Below are 24,214 nucleotides of genomic sequence, written 5' to 3' on the forward strand. Positions count from 1 at the left end.
GAAATTATTCTGCATTTTATCCATCTCTTGATATACTTGAGAGTTGTGGACTACCATGTTTGGCACCCATTAGTAAATGTACTTTCCATCACTGAGAGTGCAACTCAGCTGCTAGTCAGCATGTGAAATAAAGTACCACAATTTTTCCACAGTTACATCTTATCAGACTTCAACCTCTGAAAAAACAACAGCAGCAGAAAACTTGGGATTATGATAAAAACAAATCTGCAAAACTGAGCTTTGCTTTTCCTTCACCTTTAGTTCCTTATCATTTCAGTGGAATGATCCACAGAGACAGCATCTAAGATCAGGAGAAGGCCTGGGCAGTGACACGGAAACTCCTGTGCCACTTTGTGTTCAACGATCACTCTCCACACTAATGGGCTGATGAGGAGTTTTCTGAGCAGAGCGCATATATTGAAACTGTCCTCTTCATCCTTTTCATGACTGCACGTGACAGCCATGTCATGCCTCTATGCCGATGGGCAAGTCACGGCTGAAAAAGCAGCGAGCAGTGCTTAAAAATAGAAAACATGAAATGATTTCAAGTAAATGGAATGAGCGGCTTCGGCCATGGTATCTGCTTTCAAGTTGAGTGGTTTGATAGAAAGCTTACTTTCACTATGTAATGTGTTCTCATCTTATATTTATTATCTGAAGTATTTATCCCACCACTCAATGAATGGGGTTGTCGTGCTCGGCCCTCTCACCGACGGGAGCGCGCACTTTTTTTTCTTTTTTCCCCCAGCGGTACAGAGAGGAGAGAGTTCAGCTCAGCTCCTGGAGAGGGAGGAGAAAGGGCTACACGGAGGGATATGCTGCACTTATTCTGCTCAAAATCCGACCCGGATAAGCTCTCTTGTATAATTTAGGATACAATGAAGTGTCCTTAGTAGCTCTGTGTAATATTGTCGGCGAACAGGAAAAAAAAGGAGCTTGCTGAAGTGCAGACGTTCCTCCGAGTTGAGTTTAGCCCGCGGTACGCTGGAGCCAGCGCTGTTTCTCTCAGAGAAAAAGACGGGTTCAGCAGAGAAAGACCTGAGAGGAAACTTTGTGCAAAATGCAGGGGGTTTCAGCGACGGGTAAGTGATTAACCTCGGCTCTTTCTGTCTTGTCTTTATTAAAAACTCTGCGGTTTTCTTAAGATGTTTCCAAATGGCTGTGGCCAGTATTGCGCACAGGATTTGAATTCCAAAATGCTTTGCCAGCTGTCAACGGGGCAGCTGCGGGCCCGCAAATACTGCTCAACAACTCCACTCAGAAGAGTTGTTTTGCTCGTCAGGCGGCTTCATAAGCACAACTAAAAAGAGCATCAATGCTATATTGGAAGCTTGAGCTGACAGGGCAAGGACAGGAGGAAAGTCTGCGCCAAAGCCTGACGGAAAGGGCCCTGACCTCACCAACCCCCGCCCCCACCCATTGAGAAACTAACACGCATATTATCACAGCAGACCGTAAGTTATGACCGGAAATCAAACAGTAACCACAGGTTCTGATGATAAGTAGAGGACTCATGCACCCTCCTCCCTATTGTAGTGTGTCTGTGTGTGTCTGTGAAGTTTTCAGAGTCCCTGTGAGGAATGTGATTTGAGTGGAGGAGTGAGAGTGTGTGAGGCAGAGCTCATGAAGTTGGAGGTCTGTAGAAAGTCAACTCAAGCCTGACCATCAGTCTTGAAGGATGGTTACAGGGCAGGTTAGAGAATGAGTGTGTGTGGTTTCCTCTCTGCAGTGTGGGGTAGCTTGATTTAATAATGTGATGAATTCATGAGAAACTGACTTGCATTGCTTCCCTACCACTCATTTTCCCTGCCCTTCCCTATTTTTTTTTCCTTTTTTGCTTTCTTTCTGGTTTACTCATTATTTGCTGTTTTCAGATCAATGGTTTGTGTGTTATCCTTTGATATTCAGATGCCCGATCTGTAGCACCTGGTTTATTATTGCCACCAAGCAACTTTGAAAACCAAACAAAATTGATAATTCAGCTAATATTTGATCTCTTGGCCTCATACTGGTTCAAAAACCATGAACTGGCTACAAGCAAGCAGACAAAGGAGGGGGGGAGGGTATAAAAGGGAGAGAGTGATAGAGATGAAGTGCTGATGGGACGATATCGGGCTGCAGCAGCAGAGGTGAGCTATGCAGACAGAAAAAGAGAGGTTGTTTGTTGTGGGACTCAGGGGAGGAATCGATCTGCCGTCCTCCTGGCTGACTTTCTTTTTCCTGCAGTTCAGCAGTGTATCGTTTCTCTCCCACACACATATTCATTCCCAAGGCCCCTTCTCTGTCTCTCTCTTTTTTTTGTTTTTGTTGGTCCCTTTCTCTCCCACATTGTCCCTGATCAATGTCTACCCCCTCATCTCTCTGCTTGCCTTTAAATCAGATGATATATAAATATTCGGACGTTCCCTGAACTGTACTTCCATATGGGAACTCCAACCAGCCAGTGCACGTTCTAATGCTTATTTTTGTATTTACGATGGGAGGGTCAAAGGGGTTGTAGGCTGCTAGCATTGAATCATTGGAGAATCTATTAAAATAAACCACATCACAAAAAAACTGTGGTGGGATAGATAGCATGCCTCTCAGTCTGAGGTCCGCCACAACCCTCCGATGTGTTTCCATGAACTTCTCCATGAACACTCTTCATGCCCTGCATCTCACTCAGGAGTGAGTGAGTCTTCCCTCAAAAGTGCAGGACAATGGGGGTCCATGTGTGGCAGCTACATGCTGCAGCGTGGATGTCCTGGCTGCCTGTTTAGGTTATTTATTATCAACAAAAGTTATTTGGGCCTGTCTGTGTTTAACTCAGCCAATGTAAACATCTTTCCTCTGCATTAGATAAACACACAGCACAGGGATTTGAGAACAGGATAGCAAGAATATTATCGGCCCAGCAAAAAATATGGCCACAAGTATGTGTAAGGCAGCACCATTGTTTAGGTTAACGGTTAAGTGATGATGATGGAGACCTCAAAATTATCCGTGTAACTTAATTTATTGTCCCAGAGTGTGTTTTATACAGTAACGTTTAGAGGGGGTCAACATTTTCTCAGGGGTTTACAGGGAACCCAGGACAATATAGAAGAATGCTCCAGTCAGCTAAAGCCTTACAGTCCCGATGGTATGTTTCTTGTTTATCCTAAAGTCTACAGTCTGTAGATGATGATAAATTAAACCCATTACAGCAGCTCACAGAGCATGCACCCAAGGACAATTTTTGTGGTCAGGGGTCACTAGCAAAGTATTCTATGCAAAAACTGCTGGTTAGAGCCACACAAAAACAACAGCAGCAGACCATTGTTTCTGCTCAAACATAGAACCACACAACGCTGCACCAGAACCAACAAACACACTGTCAACGAGCCAAAGAGTTAAGCAGGTGTGGCTGACTTAAAAGGCACAGATTACTCAGTACTCAAAATTAGTTAGCTGCTTCCTTCATTTGCAAATTATTTAGTAGAAAAAAAGACATTCTACATGGTACATCCTGTAGAAAATAATATTTAAGACTCAGACTGCAGGCTCAGAAGCCGTAGTTTGAAAATTCAGGTACGTAGGGTTTCTATGAGAAAAGGGTCTACTAAGATACTTATATACTCATATTTTGTAACTTTAGGACTGTCAACAAAAAATCTGGCACTTCTTATTTTTCTGCAGTATCTCTATTTGGTTTGTTGTTTGTAGCTTACTAATTATTTTCAGTCATACATCTATCAGGGATCAATGAGCTGTAGGCGTTTAGAACTATTTCCTGATGAACAACTCCTGATACCACACATCACTCTAAAGAAGTGTTGTCTCTCTGAGCTAATATGATGCGGCTCCCAGAAACCATAGCTTGTAAAACTTATGCTGGCTGACAATATCTGTAAACTGACTACATTTGCCAATTATAGTCAAAGATGCACCACTGAAGTACACAGCTGATGCATAAACTGCTTTTACATGAACTTGTACTGTTGATATTTAGAACCAAACAGTGGGCTGGAAGCCTCATGCAAAAGGGAACAATCTGTCTGATGTGCAGATGATATTATTGCAACTAATTTGTCCATTTCTTTTTGTCTAAAAGATTTACTCATATTTGAGAAATACAAAAAGCAACAGGTAACACTAGTTACTAATGTACCTGTCAGCCTCTTTGTCACCATAAGATGTGGCCCTACTTTGAGAAATGTCAGTCCTATAGTCACTAACAAATCTTCTACAGCTCCACCATCTTCTGTCTCATCTAGTTATGTCTGTGTGAGATAGCATGACTCAATTCAGGGTCGTTCGGGAGCCTTAGGCTCTTTTCTCGGCCAACCTGAATGTCACACTGATTTTCCTAATGTTGGTCATGTGTGGGTCCTGCTGTTGCAAAGACTTTATTCAAATATGACACTGTGTTTCATGTTAGTGAGTAGAAAAGAGGCCCCAGAAATGATGCAGGAAGTCCCCATCGAGTAGAGAGTGTGGACACAGGAGGTATTTCTTAGTTTTCCATTTGAAAGTGTGAATTATAGAAACGGTGTTTTAGATAATCCGGCTGTCTACTCAAGCCATTTAGAGAATGGTTGTGCACTTGATCATTGCAGGTGTAAAACATGTCAGAGCTTTAATAGTCTGTTCTTCTTTTTTTGCACAAGTTTTTGTCTCAAATCATTTAAAATCTTTCTGTGCACCTGATAAGATACTCCATTATGTCTGCTAGTGGGACACAAGTCAGTGTGTTCTCACAATGAAAATCACTTCACACACATAGTAAGAGCATTTAACCTCAAAATGGGTGGGATTAGAAACTGGTTTGCTTTGATATTGTTTCTGCTTATTATAACTACACTCAACGGATGAGTGACACTCCTGTTAAACAGGTTATTGCAGCCCGTACGCACATTTTCCTTTGAAAGAAAAGTTTTTAAAATGTACTGTAAACTTGTTTATGAGTGTACACGTATACAGCATTTTATAGCATACAACTTTATGTAATTTAAAAAAAGCATTTCATCACAACTGGTCCAGCCACAGACATCACCATCAGATTATGAGGACTCAGCTCTGTCATTGGTGGAACTGCATAGCTGATATAATTAGGGTCCGAGCCATACGAAGTTCCTCTATTGTTCCTGAAATGTTTATTCTCCTAAGCTCTTCGACCCCAAATATGACCCCCTAAACACCCATGAAAAGTTGTGAAACTTGGCACACACGTCAAGCCCGGCGAAAATCGCAATATTCTAAGGTCCGCATACACTTCAATGCAAAAGTGGCTCAACAGCGCCACCTAGACACCAAAAAAATCACCAAATGAATGGGGCCCTGGAAGTCTACTTCCACGTAGGAAGACGAAACTCGGCACAGACGTGTAACACCCCGAGTCAAGCAAAAAAGTCAATCTAACACCTGTTGCCGTGGCAACAGGGTGCCCGCCATCTTGGCGTGTACGGCCATTTTTTTCCCATTTTTTGCACTTTGCACACATCGTATTTGAACAAACTAGTCTGAGGGGATTCGTGCGACTGACTCCAAACTTGGTGGGAAGCTTCCTGACAAGTTGGGGACCAAACGCTATTCAAATCTTTCTAATAGGAGAAAGCGTGTAACCGTGGCAACCCACGGATAAAAGCCTTCTCGCCATGAAACACGGTTTGCTCATATCTCCATAGGAATACATGGGAACTGCACCAAACTTGTCAGGATTCATACTTGTTGGGTCCTTAACACATTACAAGACCTGTTGCCATGGTAACATAGCATGTTAGCTAGCATGTTAGCATATTAGCAAAAAATGCTAACTAGGTATATCAAATCGTCAGTTTCTCAGCTAGCCCTTTTCCATATCACCTAGCACGTTAGCTAACATGCTAACAAGTTAGCATGCTAGCAAAAAATGCTAACAAGGTATATGAAGATTTCACATTCTCAGCTACCCATTTTACCATGTTACCAAGCATATTTGAACGTTACCTAACACGGGTGGCGGGGTCCAGGACGCTTGGACCCGATGAATGCCGCTTGCGGCTTTATTTTTATTATTACTCCAGTAACTATGACACACACTCAGGACAGTCGTGTGTCCTGTCTTTGTGTCTCTGTGGAAGCAGTTAATTCCACACAGGAAACGAGATCATGACGAGTCAAACTGGCCCGGTACACACAAAATGATTTTTGGGCTGTTTTTGTCCCGATTTTGCCTCTTCCTGACCTCAGACGGCAAACGCCTGATCATCGTGAGATTTTCCTGTCCAATCATCATTTGGTCTGTGATGTGTTACGAGCAGATTTGACCTGGTAATCTTCTCCGAAATGGGCCGTAGCCGACAATTGGGAACATTGAACATGTTTAATATTTCAGTGCCGATTTCTGAGGAACGCCACAACTTGTGCATTGTGACTCCGTGGATGGTGACATGGTAAAGAATGAGGCCAATTAGAGAGCAAGCTGGCTGGGGAACAAAGAAGTAAATAAAGTCCGTGTTCACGCCGACTCCAGTCTGTTATTTTTTTCAGTTCTGGCTTTTTCTGTACACAGTAGTCCCAAGACCACCAGCATTCCCTCGTCCTACTGTATAAATCCCCTTCCATGCTGTGTATTATGTTTTGATACTTGAATTTGTTACTATGCTTTTTCTTCTTCGTTTTTTGCCGGTTGTTGCTATGGTTCTTCTTCTACGTTTCGACGTTTGTCCAGCTCAGAGGACTAGATTGTAGATGAGTTGCGGGACAACATCGTTATGTGTGTTGTTCTGTGATTACATTATCGGAGCACACCACACACATTACGATCAAAAGTGATTTTTTTTTATCTTCATGTGTGAGGTCTCAGCCAGATAAAATAAATCTCATAAGATTAAAAAAATCCTTAAATGTGTTCCAGGCCTTAGACTAGAGAGCAGTGGGCTGCCATGTTCCAGCACACGGGGAACAGTTGGGTTGATCTTTGTTGCCAGTCTGGGGACTTGAACCTGGGTCTCTCTCCTCTCTAACCACTCGGCCACCACTCCTACATTGGTGTGAAAAACAGCATAGGCAATGTCTTAATTGCTACTGTAGAGAATAATTTTCTGAATTTACTTGGAAAATTATGTCCACTTTGGGCTGGTTTTGTCATCTTTTTTGTCTTTTTTTTTTTAGTTTCTCAGGAAGCAGGTCTCAAGCAGCTCCACAAACACATCTACAGAGATAGTTAATCAAGTGAAATGAAGATAGCATAGCAAGTGTGTGGTCTCACCACATTATGGGTTTAGTAAAATAGCCCATTTAGTCAGACAATCAAATGACTCTATTTTTCCTGCACGATTCAGTGACATCAAGCAGAAAATTTCATGTTGTGGCCAAAACTGAAATATGACAACTTCACCCTTCGCGTTTAAGGAAACCATAAAGGGCATTTGGAGAGCCTGCAACATATGCAGAGGAGTGCCTCTGTTTGTTTGTAGATATAATTTGCTCATTGCAGATAACAAAAAGATTATTATTTTTTTAATCTTATGTAACACAAATCAAAACATAGTTATGAATATTATGTTGCATTCCCCTAATAGATTCCTAAATGCTACTTACTGGAACATTAAGTGCACTTTTTATTGTTTGCGGTTCCACAAATGTCTGAATACAAGCATTTTCCAGTAGCAGTAGGTCTGGCCGGTTCGACTGCAGTGGACAAACACTGGCTGAGTTTTTATAGCAAAGTGGTTGTCAGCCACAATGTGTTAGTGGGTAGATCTATAATTTGCCACCAAGGTCGATTGAGTTGTAACATTCTTATTTCCCTGTTGTTGACTTATCAGTTAAAAGCACAAGTTTATCATTGGCCCGGTCAGTAGCTAACTTTTACCTTTGAATGGTCTCAATTTTGTCTCTGTTACTATGTGATTATGCCATTTATAAACAGCACAAATTACTTGTGACTTTTTCCTTTTAGATTTAGTAAAAAAAACTTTTTATAGCAGCAAAAGTATACATTAGCTTTTTACATTACAAAAGTGCAGTATTACATATTAATATCAGGTAACCAATATGTTGGTCACACTCGGCTGGTTGTGTAGATTTATAAGATTATATAGTTTGAATAACTAAAACTACAGTGGTAAAAAAATGTGATGCATCCTATTCCTATCAAGCAATTTTTTGTTATGCATTAATCCAATTTAAGAAAAAATTTGGTAACTTTTTCTTAACAATCCTGTGCTTTGTTCACCTCTTTTTATCATAACAGATGTCATATCTGAAGCTCATTCTGCCTGAGTGTTTTTACAGTTTAAAAACGAGTCTGCTGGAATTTGACAATGAGGATAGCAGAAGTAACGAGTCAGATGCAGTTTAATATTAGGATATTTCTCTTCATAGATGCTGTTCTTCCTGCCCAGTATGTTTATACTGGAGGTCTCTTGGCTTAGGAGGTCTCTTGGCACATACACACACAGACACACAGAAGGCGGAAGTGACCTAGTTTTCCTAAATGGTACCAACTGTTGAGGCCTTCTAGAAATGAAGAGAATTACCCGGTGTCACCCAATAAAGAGCTGACATGTCAGATGTTCAGGACCAACTTTGAGGCTACATTAATCTCATGCTGGTAATCTATGTAAATGTACGAAGTGTGTGCAAGCCAGATGTGTGTCTGGAGAACTTTTAAGCTTTGTGAGTGGGAGTTTTTTTTTTTTTTTTTTTTTTTTTTTGTTTGGGGTTTTTTGGGGGACAGTCAACTCTCCACAGTTGCTCTAAAACTGAGAAATAAAAATATGAAATCAGCAGTTTTAGTCTGAGATCTTAACCCATTTCAGTAGTCTCTCACCCTGAAAATATGGGTCTCAGTTAGAGGGCTAGAATTTCTCCACAGCCTTTTGTGTCAGTGTATCTGTATCTGTCTTCACCAGTCTGCTGTCTGTCTGGATTGGACCTTCCCTGATGAGGGGGATTTTCCTGGGAAAGTCATATGGAAAGAAAAAAACAGAGCCTTAATAGTAAAAGCATGTTCCATTCTATTTCTCTCCCTCACTCGCTCTCTCTGTGCATTTTATGAGTTGGGCTCCTTTCTAGCACACTGAAGGCATTGTGTTTTTCCTCTCTGATCATCTGAAGAGCAGGCTCTCTGGAATCACAGCTTCCTGTACACACTGGGGTGAGGCAGGGGGATCAAGAGAGGAGGGAAGTGGGAAGAGGTTAGAGGTTAGAGGGTCAGCATCACCCTGGTTGAATATGAAAAATGGGAATTAAGAAGCTGTGATGCACACAATGTCCCCATGTTTGGCATGATTAAGTAGCATTGTTGATATATTCAGATTGAATTATTAAAAAGATACAGGTACGACTGCCCCCCCAAAAAAATGCCAACAAAAAACTGACTCATTGTCTGTATATACAAATAGTGATATGGCTCTTTCCTGTATGCAATAGACATCCAATAACTTTCCAAAAACTACAAGCTACACCATTGTACTGCTTGCTGGTGTACAATGAACTGCTTTAAATACATCCTTGTATACCAGTTATTCTGCTGTTTTTCAGGTGGTGTCTTGCCCTGGCAATGTTTGGAATAATATCCACCTCCCAGCAGGATTTTAAAGATTCATGATCTTTATGTTTTATTTAGTTTTACATCCTCATTATGAACCAACTGGCTTATTCGTTAAGCTGCATGCAGACTGTCAGATTTCAGCCACAGTCTGTGGCATGAACCTCATAAATTTGATCATAACATCATGTTGACAATAATACTGAATTGAAAGCTACAATCCATGGATGGAGTTCTCTCTTTAAAAAAAATCTTTCCATGCCATAAGCTCCTTGGCAGGGTCATAATAACAGCTGGAGGACACGTCAACCAAACAAGGCTTGTGCAGACCATTTTGATTTGCACATTTTATCTCCATGTAATCCATGTAGTTTAATTTCAAACTGACAGCAATGTCATGTTGATCATTGCATCATTTTATGCTCTATTCCCACTGATTTTGGTACAAATCGGTTATAGCAACAGCTGGATTGTAAGATAGTCAGTCTCAATTTCTGGACATGCACTGTGCATATTTGGACTGTCTCTGACCATGAATGACCAGCATTAAAGGATAAATGTAATATTTGGCTTATGGCTCAAAATGATGATCTAACATCCAAAGTTTGCTCCATCCAAGCGAACATAGCTGGGGAGAACATTTTCAAAGGGTAAAAAAATGTATCAACACATTCATATTGTGGGAAAACGAGCACTGAATTTGCAAAACTAAATGATTATCTAAATGAGTTCTGTCGAGTTGCATGTTGTGACGCTAAATAGACTAAAACTTTTTAACACTTTAAAGCCCGGAAGTCTTTATTTCTGTATAGTTACCGTGTGTGATTTGTCAAAATTAATGTAGTACATTATTGTATTATTATTGTATCCACCAGGGGGCAGAAGAGAAGTATCAGCTTGTGTACAACAGGGTTTTGAGCCAAGTTTTTACCATAAAATGATGGAAAAAGTCTCAGACTTGTATGTGTCAAATATAATAGATACAGCATTAGAGTGTGAAAGAGATATCAGGTGAGGAGGGTTGTAGCCTTTAGAGGTTTTAGTCATAAACAATCTACTGTACATTAAGGCTGCAACGATTAGTCGACGTTGTCGACAATAGTTGACAATAAAAATAGTCAACAACGAATTTAGTCGTCGACTATTGTCGGCAAAAAAAACAAAAAACAAAAACAAACAAACAAAAAAAAAAACTACAGAGTGAGACATCGTCTTCTAATCCTATCTCTGCTGAGAGTTGCACATGCTCAAAGAGGGGAAAAAAAACATAGAGTGAGACATCGTCTCCTTTTTTTTTTTATCTCTGCTGAGAGTTGCACATGCGCCATAAAGTCCGCCAAGGGGAAAAATATGGTGGCGGACCAGGGAGGAAAACCGCGGCAGAGAACGTTAAAAGTCTGGGATAACTTCACGTTAAACTTACAAAATAAATTAAATACATGTGAGATTTGTAAAGCGGACCTTGTGTACCACGAAAGTACGTCTGCAATGCTCGAACATTTAAAGAGGAGGCACGTCAGACTTACTTAACAACCTCATGCAAGATTTCAAAGCTGAAAGTGAAATAAGATCCATTTATAATAATCATGAGATACATAATCCGATTGGTCGACTAGTCGTTTTAATAGTCGTGACTAATCGACCATCAGAATAGTCATTAGTTGCAGCCCTACTGTACATACACAGATTAGGATGTACAAGGAGAGGGATTTGAAAGGAATGTAATCTCAGGTTTTCTTCATGTGCAAGACACTTAAAGCGAAGATCTTTCAGTTTTAGAACCATGACCAAATAATGTATATACCCATGACTCTTTCACAATGGCTGTATTTTCATCTGAGGTTGTCACATTTTTACAGTTTATCCCCTGTTTTAAGGGGTTTTCCTCAAGTTAGTTCCTCCCATGTGTTTAATATGCTGATTATTATAATTTTTTATTTATTATTATTTGTTTTGTTTTTTTCACAATATCACAAACATAATATTAAGTGATCTGATGAAATGACTTTTCAGCCTGCAGTGTTTGAGTACTTATTTTGGTTTATTTAGTGTAACTTCTCTGAGAGGTGAATCAGCACATTTCCACCCAAAGTATGTTATAAATTCATTCACAGGTATGGCTTTTTAAAGAAGTATATGTTTCTTCAGAGTGTGGTTGTCTTCTTTTTCACTGAGGGTGTGAAATAGTTATGGGTAAATGGTGAACTCGGTGCTTCAAAATGGGAAAAAACAAATCTGTAGGTGACTTTACAAAGGCTACAGGTACATTTAAATCCAATGAATCTTCTGTTTTATTCTAGATTCTCTCTCGGTTTTAAGGTCATATATGTTTATTAAACCTTAAATATTTCAGTACTGGTCTGACTTTAGTGTTTTCAGGTTCATTATTTATAAAATCCTGGGCAGAAAATTCAATATCCATAGATTTATTTGTAGCATGAAAATTCTTGAATCTCACTTGGATAAATAGTTTTAAGGTCAGCATCAGCATTTTCCCCCATGGCATTCTATTTATGAGAATAACTGGAAACTTCAGGGACATTAATTTGGGATTAAAGAGTCAGCTGCTGAGAAACCCACGTTTAATAAACAAGCAACCAAACATGGACACGTGAGTTTAGTTATTTCATGTATTACATACTGGCTACTATTATAAACACTGGTAGAACCGTAAAATCACTACAGTACATGAGCTGTATTAACTGTGTATCATTTGTTAACTTGACAGTGTTTCTGCAGGCCTTTTCATTCATGTTGTTTCTCCTTGGTTAAATCCTCACCCCACTCCACCCCACACACCCCTAGCCTCCTTCTAATCACCACACATTCCCCCATTCACACTCACTCACCTGATGCAGCCGTAAACCATGTTGTAAATGTCTTTCTAGTCTGACTGATTGCAGCCAACAAAGGCAGCCTGTGTTCAGTTCTCCATTTTCTCTCTCTCTCTCTCTCTCTCTCTCTCTTGACCCCCCCCCTCCTGTTCTGCCTTTCTGTTGTGATTAACCATTGTCTTTCTTTCTGTCCTTTTCCTTCCTTTCAGTCTGAGGATTTTGATTTACTACAAACACAAGACAGAAAGAGGAGGGGGGGGGGGGGGGGGGGGGGGGGGGGGGGAAATTCTGGTGCTTAAAATCAACACTTGTTTGACCCGACAAGTGTTGTACACATTTTAGAAATTAACGTTTAACTCTGATGGGCTTAACAGTTGCTGCACACAGCCTCAGGGCTCGTCAGTCAGCAGGAAACTCTAAACTTTCCCTTGCTCTATTCTTCCAGTCCCTCAGCCCCACCACCAGCCTTAGCCTGTCACCGAGTAGCTCCTTTTTAAATGGCACGGCTGTTTGAACAGGGCTCTCATTTAGTGCTGTAAAAGACACAAACAGTGTGAAAGTACTGTGGTGTTTGCAGCCTTTCTGTCATGGATATGTGCATTTAAATGGTCCAGCATCAAGTTTTGAGGATGTAGAGAGGAAAGATTCTACTTGCACTGTTGAAAACTTTGCATTGTGTGTTGTTATGTGGATGGATGTGTCTGCACCAACTAAATTGGTTTGTGAGCTCTTTGGCTGCTTGAGCACTTTTGATTTATCACTCATAAATTGCATTTTAAAAACAAATTGAACAGTTTATTTACATGGATCTTAGTATTTTTATATAATTTCATGAGGCAACAAAGTGATTGTAACTACCCGCTCAAAAAATAGATCAATAAATAAAGTTAAAATTAATAAAATGCTATATTGTTGCTACTTTCTGGATGCACTGTTGTCATGGCACCACTAGATGGCAGTGTGACATTATTCCTGGTGATGTCAATAGCTGAAGAAGCAGCCATGAAACGTGGTTCTTTTATTGCCGTAGTGAATTTAGAGGTTTAGGATCCCAGAAAAATAATAAAGCTCTGTGTTTAATAAAAACAGTGTTTGCAATTAAATTAAATTTTGTGAAACCGTTGAGATATTCTTTTCTCTGCTTCTGCAACTGTGCCTCTGAAAGCCTGTTAAACTCTATTTGAAAGGAAGTAAAAGAAATAACTCTTTGGTAAAAGTTGCCTAAGTTAACAGGCATTCAGCTCTCTGCAGACATTACCATCATGGAATCATGGTAGATGGTTCACAGATTGTTTCTCCCTTATGACAAAGACTCCACGCATACAGTTTGTCCACTGACATGAAGAGATAGTTTCAGTAAAAAGAAGAACAACAAAACTGAGTGGCCTCGACAGAGCACTGGATGCAGTCACAGAAAAAAGACCACCTCTTAAGTTAGCTTAACAGTACACAGTAGACAGAAAACAGCTGGTTATTTTATTTGATTCTTGAGAAATATTAAATGTCTGAAAATGGCTGCTGAACAGTACTGAATCTGTGACATTTGCAGATTCAGGTCATGATTTTCAGGGCAATGACGGTGATATCTGCTGGCACCATACCCTGCGGTTCTAGTTAGATCCAAAGCTCTAACGGCTGAGCTGAGTCTTTCTGGGTGACATCAAGGTTCTTCACATTGAAGGTCACCCTGGAAACAGCAGACTGACTCTCCCCTGTCTCCTCTCTTTCTTCCTATTATAGTCTGTGCTGCCCCTCAGCCATTTATCATGCTCTGCTTCTCTAATGAATTTGTGAAACAAGATAACTCTATTACATCGGAGGGTGTCCTGCACCCCGACTTAAAGCTTTAATTTCTGCTGTTTGAAATAACTTGAACAGCATTTCCCACCCTGATAGTAAGATGTTTCAGTGATGAGAGCTCATGAGTTCAGATGTCCTCTTGATTGCAGCACATGTCACAGCTCTCATCACAGGACAGCCATACCACCCCATGCCTAATGAGGAGATGAGAGCTACATCCACACAGATGGATCCTGTTCCTGTGGCCCGCTGTGGATTATCTTCCTGAAACAGCTATCTCAGGACTCCTTTTTTTCTGCTTTTCTTGTCTTTTCAGTTGAAACCCAAATTCACTAACAAGCTCCTCATTAGATTTACCTAGATTCTAAAAGGTCAAAATGAAATGCACCAACAAACTGCTGGAGGCAGCTTAACATCTGTGTTTTAGTGCATGCATGTGTATTTGTGTGTGTGCTTGTGTGTGTGTGTCAGCTGATTACCTGAAAAGCCTGCCTCAGCTTTGCCTGCAGCTAAATAGTTGTAATTATTTTCTTCTAAAACAAAATCCTTGAATGGTTTTTTTTTTTTTTTTTAATCGTAGGTCATTAAACTGCCATCTATCAATGTGTAGCTCTTTCAAAGTGAAAGATGAGCCTCATTAAACAAGGTGACACACATACACACTTGTGGTGGCTTTCTGCAGGAAGGCCCTGCTGCCGTGTCTTCTCGCATTCAGCATTATTTTCCTCTGATTCAACTGGCCTCTTGGGCCAGGAATGCTCTTATAAGGAAAGCACTCATAACCATAACAAGCTTCAAACCTATTCCAGTTAGTGACCTGTAGGCTTGCATTGTCTAAATGATGAAGGATTCCATCGTTGTTGCATCGCGTCTAGTTGTCAAAATGCAAGTACTACTACTGATTTTAGTGTTTATGATAGCTGTACGTTGACTCATTCATACATACTTTGGATATTTTGAATTTTGTTGTTGCTCTCACTGAGTATTCCCTTTGTCTTCGTTGGTCAATATAATGTAAAGTGCTTTTTTTTTTTTTTTAGTTCACAAATATGCATAAAAAGTACTTTATATGTACCATTTACTGTTGAGTATATTCTGTATGTTTCCCCCTCAGGTGGAGTTGTAACAATAAACATATTGAGAGGTTAAATGCTGTTGGTTCAGTGGAGCGTTGATCGTTTTTCACTCTGCTCTTTGGGATTTGCTTTATTTCCCTGTTTGTGATCCATTATGTCACATAGCTGCCAGTGACAAATGTCCCCATGTGTATTCCTTGGGAGAAACACTCCCATCTGACCCAGCAGACATATATCAGATTGTGCCCCTGTACATGAAACCTGAGCGCATGATCTTGGTTGTACTTATTTTTGCAATGAAGGCAGAAAAGAAAGAAAACAGTGGTAGTAGGGTTTCTCTGCATGTTTGCCCCACCACGACATTGCCTAGTCTTTGATCCCATATACCCAATGTTTTCATTTCATTTGTGCCAAATTTATATTAATTCAAACTATTTTTTTAAACTCTCTTTCTCCTTTTATCTGTGCTGCACAATAATCTCTACTGAGCCGTTTATAATCGCAGACCATCTGGGCGCTGTAGGGAGAGATGAGCCTGCAGCTCATCAGATGACCAAACCCACCCAGGGTGGATACACACTTGTGTGTGTTTGTGTATGTGTACACTCGCACACACATACATACACAGCCCCACCTTTTAATAGTTACAAGCCGTCACGTGGTTGTTCACGTCCATTACACCTTTCAAGACCCCAGTCAAGGACAAACACTCCATCCAAACAAAGCGCTGTAACACTGTACATAAGCACCATAGCGTTGTAAATATTGATATCCCGCTGGTTCAATGCTGTGCTTTGATTATGATCGAGCACAACCAAGCAGTGAGAGAGGACATGTGCATGAGATAAATTCCAAAACCACCTAAATGAAATGAATAAAAATGTAAGGGCTTTATGGTTTAAGCTTTGTCCAAACAAGCTTACATAGAAATTCAATAATCTGACCTCCAGCCAGGCATCCAACCCAAATAGCGTGCCCGCTGTATTTATTGTCAGTTGTTTTAAATTTTGCTTTGCTGTCTTCTGGGTGCTCTGCACTTCTTGTGTGATGGGCTGCACAAGAGCTCATAACGATCATTAGGGAAATGCTGACTGCTGCTTTATTCTAGCATGTTCCCCTCTGTTTTATTATATGCTGATTGTGGGGAAATGGATCATACAACACAATAGTTCCAGTTTTATGCTTTAAAGTACTTCATAACAGCAGTGCAATTTTCCCCTCTATTTTTTTAAATAATCCACCATGAGGATGAAAATTTTTATTTTGTTTAATGATGATTATGCTATTTAGTTATATGCTCTCTGGTGACCTTATTAGATGCACCTTGCTAGTACTAGGCTGGCCAATCGTTTGCCTTCAAAACTGCCTTCATTTTTCAGTGCATGAATTCAACAAGGTGTTGGAAACATTCCTCAGAGATTTTGCCAACATTTGCTATTATTGACATGATACAATCACAAAGTTTCTGCAGGTTTGCAGAAACTTTGTGATGTGGTGCATTATGGTGCTGAAAGTTGTCATGAGAAGCAGTGGTATAGGTGCAACTGGTGAAGTTGACATTGAAATTGGCTACCTGAAAAATTGGTCAACTTGCAGTATACCATATGTATAATATTTCAGAAACATTTGCATAAATATTGTTTCTTGTAGTGCTGGTCAGAATTTAACAGAAAAATAAATTAATGCAAAAGACCAAATTCTGGCATTTTATAAAGTTAGTCAGTAATTGAATAACAACAAAAGTGTTTCATGTTGCCAGATTAAAAATACAGACCCAAAACAGAAAGAAAACATACCCACTGCACTTCTATGGGCTGTTTTGTTTTGTTTTTTCATAAATCTTTGGTCACAGAACCTTGAGCAACACCAGCAGCCTCTAAATGTTTCTTGTAGCTGCCTGCAAATTTCCCACTATTGTCTGCTGGAAGTTTCTGCTTCTCTTTCATTGTTACTGTATGTGTTCATCTCTTCTCGTTTGCAGAACTCCTTTTTGTAAATGACAAATTTCAGTCAGGACTTGTTATTTTTAAGCTGTACATCTTTTACTTTTGATACCTTCATTTGTGCTGTTGGATGTTTTCTTAGTGCTGTTTTGCTAAAATGCTCAATAATTTGGCTTCACACAAGGCACAAGGCAGCATGTTTTTCTCTTTCTGAGATAATACTCCAGTACTTGGTGCAAGCACATTCAAAGGAATGATAAAGTCAGTTACTGAATAAACCCACAGCAAGATGGACAATGTTTTACTATAAGGAGGATATTCTTTTCCTCATCCTCTCATCAACAAACTGATGCTCTGCACTGCAGAGTTGTGCTTTTGTATTTTTCTCTGTAGACAGGCAATATGAAAGTGACATCATGTGTAGGATGTCTAGATGCCATATTTCATTCCTCCTTACTCTGGTTATCTGGCATTGTGTCTCTTTCCAGCCACTCAGTATTTATCAGCTGGCATTGCTTGTAACTCTGCCACAGATGTGATTTCAACATCGCATCTAGTGATAATTCCTATTTATTCATGGTTAGCTTTGCCTAAAAGTTGACTACTTTTAGCACAATTGTTTTGTCCCTTTTAAATTATTTAATTTATATATCTCACAAACGGCTAAAGCCATTATATGTTCAGTTTTGTTTAGAAATGTTTGATTTGTGGCCTGCATGTCTAAGACACTTTTTCACTTAATAAAAAAAAAACATCAGTCATCTTTTTCTGTAATTTGGTGGGTTGAAAGAGAGAGATGTCAGTGGAAAATATTTAAGTTTATCCAAAGTCGACAAAAGGACAAAAGTTATAAAATATTGCTGCTAAACAGAGGTTTTTGGGTCATCATAAAGGTAGGCAGATGAATATATAAATTTAAAAAATGTCAATCATTCAGCATATTTTAGGGATTACAGCTTCATCTATTTCATAGACATTATGCTATAAACAATAATGATGGTGTGGTGGTGCCAAGTTCGGTTATGTGACTCAGCTCTCTCAGTACACTGAGAATATCACTTGTGGTGTGATGGTTGTGAGTTTAACCCCTCAGTTTTTAAATTTGTGCTAAATGTGATTTAAATATGTCTGATTGTTTAGTCAACTTTCACTTTCAAACTAAATTTAGCCCACTTTTGGCAATTTAGTCCAGGCCCACAGGGGGACCAGGTGTGTCTGCAAAAGTTTTCTTTTTCTCTTTTTTCTTTCTTTTTTTTTGTATCTTTCTCCACATTGAACTGGTGTTTTGGGAGCCAGGAAACTATCATTTTTTAAATTGGGGTCCTAAAGTGAATGAATCTGAAAATGCCACAGCCTTGTTTCTGTTATTTGCAAGGTAGATCCCCAATGCATCTTTCATTAACCAGTGACATATGAACACCTCTTTGTTAACCCGCATATTCAAACCCCAACAACAGCTACAACGTGGTGGGCTACAGTGCTGCATGCATGCTGTGAAGACTGCTGAGCATGATATGGATTTTACAGCAAAATCTGTAAATAAAATCTCACAAATGTCTCCTTTTTAGTTTAACTTGCTGCCATTTTCTTTTTCATATGTTTGTTGTGTTTCTGTGGCAGTGTTACAGTCACACTTACAGGCCTGACATGTCTAAAACATTATTTTTAAAAGGTCATTTCTTGAAACGATTCCGTCTTTACAGAAAACTTTTTAAAAACTAAATTAGTTCTGTCTCCATATGGATGCAGTCTTAAATGGCTTTTAGATTTTTTTCTACCAAAAAATATGATGAGTGGGTCATGAAAGCATCTTTCTATTTTGGACTTTGAAACTTAATATTGCAAACTACAAAAATACCTATGTTCAGTTGCCTTTTAGTCTTTTTAGTTGTTCAGTATTTTTGATCATGGTGTACCTGATGTGCCCTTTTCTTTAATAATAAGAAACAATCAAAATAATTATTAATAGATTAATTCTGGTGCTGTGAAGAGTAATAATTAGTAAGTCTAAATTATTTTTCATTTTATTGAATGAAAATATTCTTTTTGGTTGTGTTTGTTCAATTTTTTTTTTTGACATTTTATTAGAATAATCCAATTTTTCCAGAAATGGTTCATTTGCTTTTAACATGTTTTTTTTAAACCATATATGGTTATATACCAATACTCCTAACCCTGATGATCTTAAATCGCTATTACTGCAGCACTAATTTTTACATTTAGTTTAGCTTAAATATTTCTATCAGAATTCTTTAGTTTTTCCAATTTGTGGCATCTGATTTCTCTCCTCCCAAGCTTTTCTTACTTTTTTCCAACATTACACCCACCATTGCTACCTCGCCTCAGGGTCACACACCCCTCACACAGCATGGGACCAGAGAAGAAGTATGTTTTCCAGATCTCACTGCCACCAGCTGGTGCAGTTTAAACAGTTCTGCTGCACTGCTTTTCTATCAGGGGGTCGTAGAGAAGCATGGATTATCCAAGGCTCCAGACTCTTTGTAATTCAGATAAGACCTCTCTCTCCACCAGCAGATAAGTTTAAATATTAATAATGAATTAAAAGATTGTCCTCTGGGTGAAATATTAATGATCTCTTCTTAAGAGACACTCCTTAGAGATTTAAGTTGATTAAAAAACACTCTCTTTGATTTCCAGCTGCAGAACGTTTGGGGTAAAGATGGCTGTTGGATTCAATATTTAAGCTGGCAGATATTTAAGAATGGCCATTAAAGGCGTTTCATACTGGAACAACACAGGTTTACCAGTAGAATCTGTAACCTAAGCTCACTTGTTTTCATTCATTACTATAGTCTGAAGTAATTGTCTTCTGGAAGCTTTAATTTGTTCTTCTATTGAGTCATTGTGATTACAGTTTTCTCAGAGAAAGCTGATCTGGAGGCTTAGTGAGTGTTGCAAACAGACGACTTAAGCTGCACTGGACCTCCACCTTCGTCTTTTGCTGAGCTTAGCATGGTTGTTGTGTCTTCCTGGCCCTCCAGGACCTTCAGAGATATGTGAATGTGAGAGTTATTTATGTTCTCTCAGATGACGCTTATGTCTGCCTGTACAGTGAGTGTGTGTGCATGAAAGTCTGTGTGGTCATGTGTACATTTATTCATATGCGACGGTCTGGGTGTGAGAAGACTTTTTGAAAAAGTCCTGGTGTCGGGGCAGCATGTGGTGGAATTTGAATTGTCTCCATGACAACCACCCAGGTCCTTTTTTCCGGCTTTCATCAGCAGGGTGCATGCCAAGGCAGCCAAACCAAGTGTGCCACAGAATCAGCCCATGGTGGATCTGAGCCATTTAAAAAAAAAAAAAGGGGACTTAATTAATTTATCCATGCAGATTCCTGTAATTGGTCGCCTCTGACTCTAACTGGGGTAAGTCCTTAGTGTGCATTGTGTTTGTTTGTACAGATAAAATCTGGCACAGCATTTTGAAAAAAAGTTGACAGATCATTGGCAGGCGTTCACACAACACTGGTGTTGTTTTTCTTACTGTTTGGAGGATTTCCGTGTTGCATACTGTAGTATTCTTGGCAAATAATGAGCTATGGTAACAAATATCTGAACGCTATCATTCACAGACAAGAGGAGAAATCATTTAAATAAAAAAAATGTTTTGAAACATCCGCTTTCAGTTTCAAAGCCAGTGATACTTTCCATCTTTGTGCAATTAACTGAGGTCTCAGTGACAGTAGGAAGTATCTGTTGGTGATCCCATTGGACAGATGTGTGACAGATGCTCTCCAAAGGTCAGTGGGACAAAGGAAATTTAGACTGATGTCAGTTGTGAATATTCCAGTGGGTTTATGTGCCACAGAGGCTGTGACTAAGCACACAAAGTTGCTTTTATCAGGACAGATGGATAGAGATTGCTGCTGTGATTACTGAGAGTAGAAAAGTGTGACAGAAGGACAGAGTTGTGCCAGCCAGTAGTATATCTCCTCTACCCTTTATTTCATTCTGATTTCACTCTATATAATAAAAATCAGTTTTCCATAGCTCCTTTTTAAGCTAAGTTCCTGACTGAATAGAAATAGCAAGATGGAAAATGGTTCAACATTCCTTCCTAACCTACAACTCACATTCCTTTCCTTGGTGTAAAGACGGGTGAAGAGCTCCATGCTTCATTAGATAACCCACAAAAGAAAGGCTCTGTTCTTATTTCCCCTTTTTGGATTGCCCTCCAGCCACAGCCCTGCTTCTTCATCACATCTTTCCCTCGTGCAAGACAATTTCACCTTGTCAGGTCTACAGGGATGAGCAGCCAGCTTTATTGCGGCAGAGAGAAGCACCTGTTCCACCCACCCAGCGTGATGCATAATTTACAGTGCCGAGCGTTTCAATCAGTTCAGGAAGAGGCGGCCTAGAAGGTGAAGGGTTTACACAGGACGATGTTGTTACTGTTGCTTCAACAAGAGGATGAAAACTTGAGGCCCTTTTTAACAAACTCAACTTCCCTCTAATTTTAAATCCCCTGCGTTTTCTTTTTTATTTAAATCAAGCACAGCCACCCATCCCCCCTCTCCGTGTTCTCCATATTTTCCGCTCTTCTCCTCACAACCATCTTTGAAGCACTGTTATCGTTTTGGAGCTGGGGATATTCCAGCCCTGTTTCCATGGTTATCGCTGGCATTCGTCTGTGGGATCAGAGCTGGTGTCGGGCAGTGTCAGCACATCTTTCAGGACGATGTCAAGTATTGATTGTTTAGAGGGGAAATGTTGAGCGATATTGGGGGCAGGGGGAGAGGGGGGTGTAATTATATGTGCATATGAAGAGGGTTGGGGCAGCTTGGACTCGTCATCCTGCCAGCTTTTGTGATCCTCATGTCTGTGGGGGCAAGTCACATAGGGACATCCCCAGAGACATGCAGTTTTGTTTACACATCAGAGGTACTAAATAATTCTTTTGTGGACAGACATCCTCAGTAAAATAAAGCTTGAGATTGTTTAAGGTTTTAAAATGTGAGAAATTTCTATTTTTTTTTCTGTTATTTACAGAAGATGGAGTAGAGAAATTATCAGCAATAATTTTCAAATAGTTTGAATTAATAATAAAAGGGATAAAAAATCAATCATCCTGTTTTAGCTGTTTGATGTCTTTTAGTGTTGTATATACCTGAAAATATAATCAGCAGTAAAATTTACTGATTTTTTTTTTTTTTTGGGAAGACCTCTCCACTTGTGACAGGCACCATTTTTTTTTGCAGTAACTAGAGGAATTTCCTTCCAAACCTTCCCTCCTTTCTAGTTTACTCATATCCTCACACACTCAAGCAACAACTGCGCAATCACACCCACTCGTACTTACGCACACTTCCCCCATCGTTCATTCAACCACTACTTCTCTTCTCTCCCTCCTCCACTCTTCTCCCACTCACTTAACTCTCCCCTCCCTCTCCATCTCCCCATTTTTTCCCCCCTCCCTCCTTCCAGCCAGCCCGGGCTGTCATTAGTTTCCATGGTGACAGTTGGAGAGGCATTATCGCCGGCTGAGGACTGCTCCTGGGCTCCTTTCAAAGTGTCGGTGGCAGAGGCATTGTTTAGTCCGCTGCTCTGAATGGTGTGGGGATCAGGACAGGGAGAGCATAGAACAGGAGGAACACATCTCTCTCTCTCTCTCTCTCTCTCTCTCTCTCTCTCTCTCTCTCTCTCTCTCTCTCTCTCTCTCTCTTTTCAGGGCAGGGATGTGTTTGTAGACTGTGAGGGGAGGAGGAGAAAAAGGAGGAGGAGGGGAGGAGGAGAGAGAGGCAGCGTGGTGGTTAGACAGAGTCGATGAGGGAACTGGAGTAGTGGTAGTAGCAGCAGCAGCAGACTCATGCAGTGTCCCTGAGAGTGCAACTAAAACACCCAGACTCCTCAGACAGCCTTCTGGTGGCTCCATACTGGACTAGATTTGCATTCTGTGCTCATATTTGTGTCACACAGCAGGAAGCAACTGGAAAAACTGAGATTTCAAACAAGGAGTGAAAACAGCAAATCTTGAAGGTCGATGGCAAACTGAGTTTGGCTGGTGAGTTGCTATTGGCATTTCACGTCTGCTTTAGACCTGAATGTATATCTGTGAAAATGAACATGCGCACATTTGTGCCTTGTGTAAATGTCCTCTACTTTACTTTATATGTATTTTAATGTTGGCATGACCGCATGTGGCAGGTGCTGCTGCTGTACAAAATACACATGTCTTCCTCCAAACCAAACCTCGTCATGGAATATGTTTGGGTGTGTAGGCTTGCAGCTGTCTGCTGAATTTGGGCTAATCCTTCAAAATATACATGCCAGTCTGCATGTTTTATTGAGAACCTACATTGGGGGCAATTTTCTGCTGCCTTGAGTCTTGGATTCCCTGCAGTATTTTTTTTTTCCTCGTTTTTTAGTGGTACAATGTACATGTGGTTTAGTTCTAGTTTGTTTGGTTCTCTCTTTCATCCACACTACAGTGGGTAATTGGGGGTGAGAGCTGAGCCCCCTGGCTCCTTGAACTGGCTATGTGGTGAGTAATGTAGTTGTAGTCTCTGTGGTGATACTTTAATCAAGCAGCACCCAGTGTTTTTCTTTTTTCCCCCGCTTTGAAAATTTTACCAATTTCAATCGATACAAACACACTTGCAGAGCGACTGATTTGACACAGTGATGAACACAGCTAGCACAATGATGTCATTTTTTAAGGCAGTGTAACAGATGATTTAAAGCTTAACAGTATGCACAGCTGCCACTTGTTTACTTTGTTATTTACCACCAATGTGTTAGAGTTTGTGTTAAATGTCTTATTCTGTGACACACTATAATTTAGCTGACTAGGGAGTTGTCTTAAGGAGAGAGGAGTCTGAGTGTTTCCATGGCGACTGGCAGCAGCTGTGCGAGCTAAGACCGAATGTGTAGCAGACACTGTGGCATTGCCTAGAGACTGCAAAACTCGGCCTAATCAACAACCTTTTGACCCAGATCAATGGGATGATGCTGAGCCAAGCAGCCACAGAGTCTGGGTGGGATGTATGTTTTATACTGCAGAAAGACACTGATGTTATACAGTTGCTTACATTTCAAGGATCACTAC

The 24,214-nt window shown here is 40.1% G+C and overlaps 1 protein-coding gene across 1 annotated transcript in view; it reads left to right on the plus strand.

Annotated features, from left to right (window-relative positions):
* Positions 1-778: 778 nt before the first annotated feature.
* Positions 779-24,214, plus strand: part of fgd (faciogenital dysplasia) — a 59,816-nt gene continuing 36,380 nt past the window's right edge. The window contains exon 1 of the mRNA XM_042004274.1: positions 779-1,082. Within this exon, the coding sequence (XP_041860208.1) occupies positions 1,061-1,082 (22 nt within the window). The 5' untranslated portion in view covers positions 779-1,060. The remainder of the gene's footprint in view (positions 1,083-24,214) is intronic.

The sequence above is a fragment of the Melanotaenia boesemani genome, chromosome 13 (assembly GCF_017639745.1).
Source record: "Melanotaenia boesemani isolate fMelBoe1 chromosome 13, fMelBoe1.pri, whole genome shotgun sequence".
Taxonomy (NCBI): Eukaryota; Metazoa; Chordata; class Actinopteri; order Atheriniformes; family Melanotaeniidae; genus Melanotaenia; species Melanotaenia boesemani.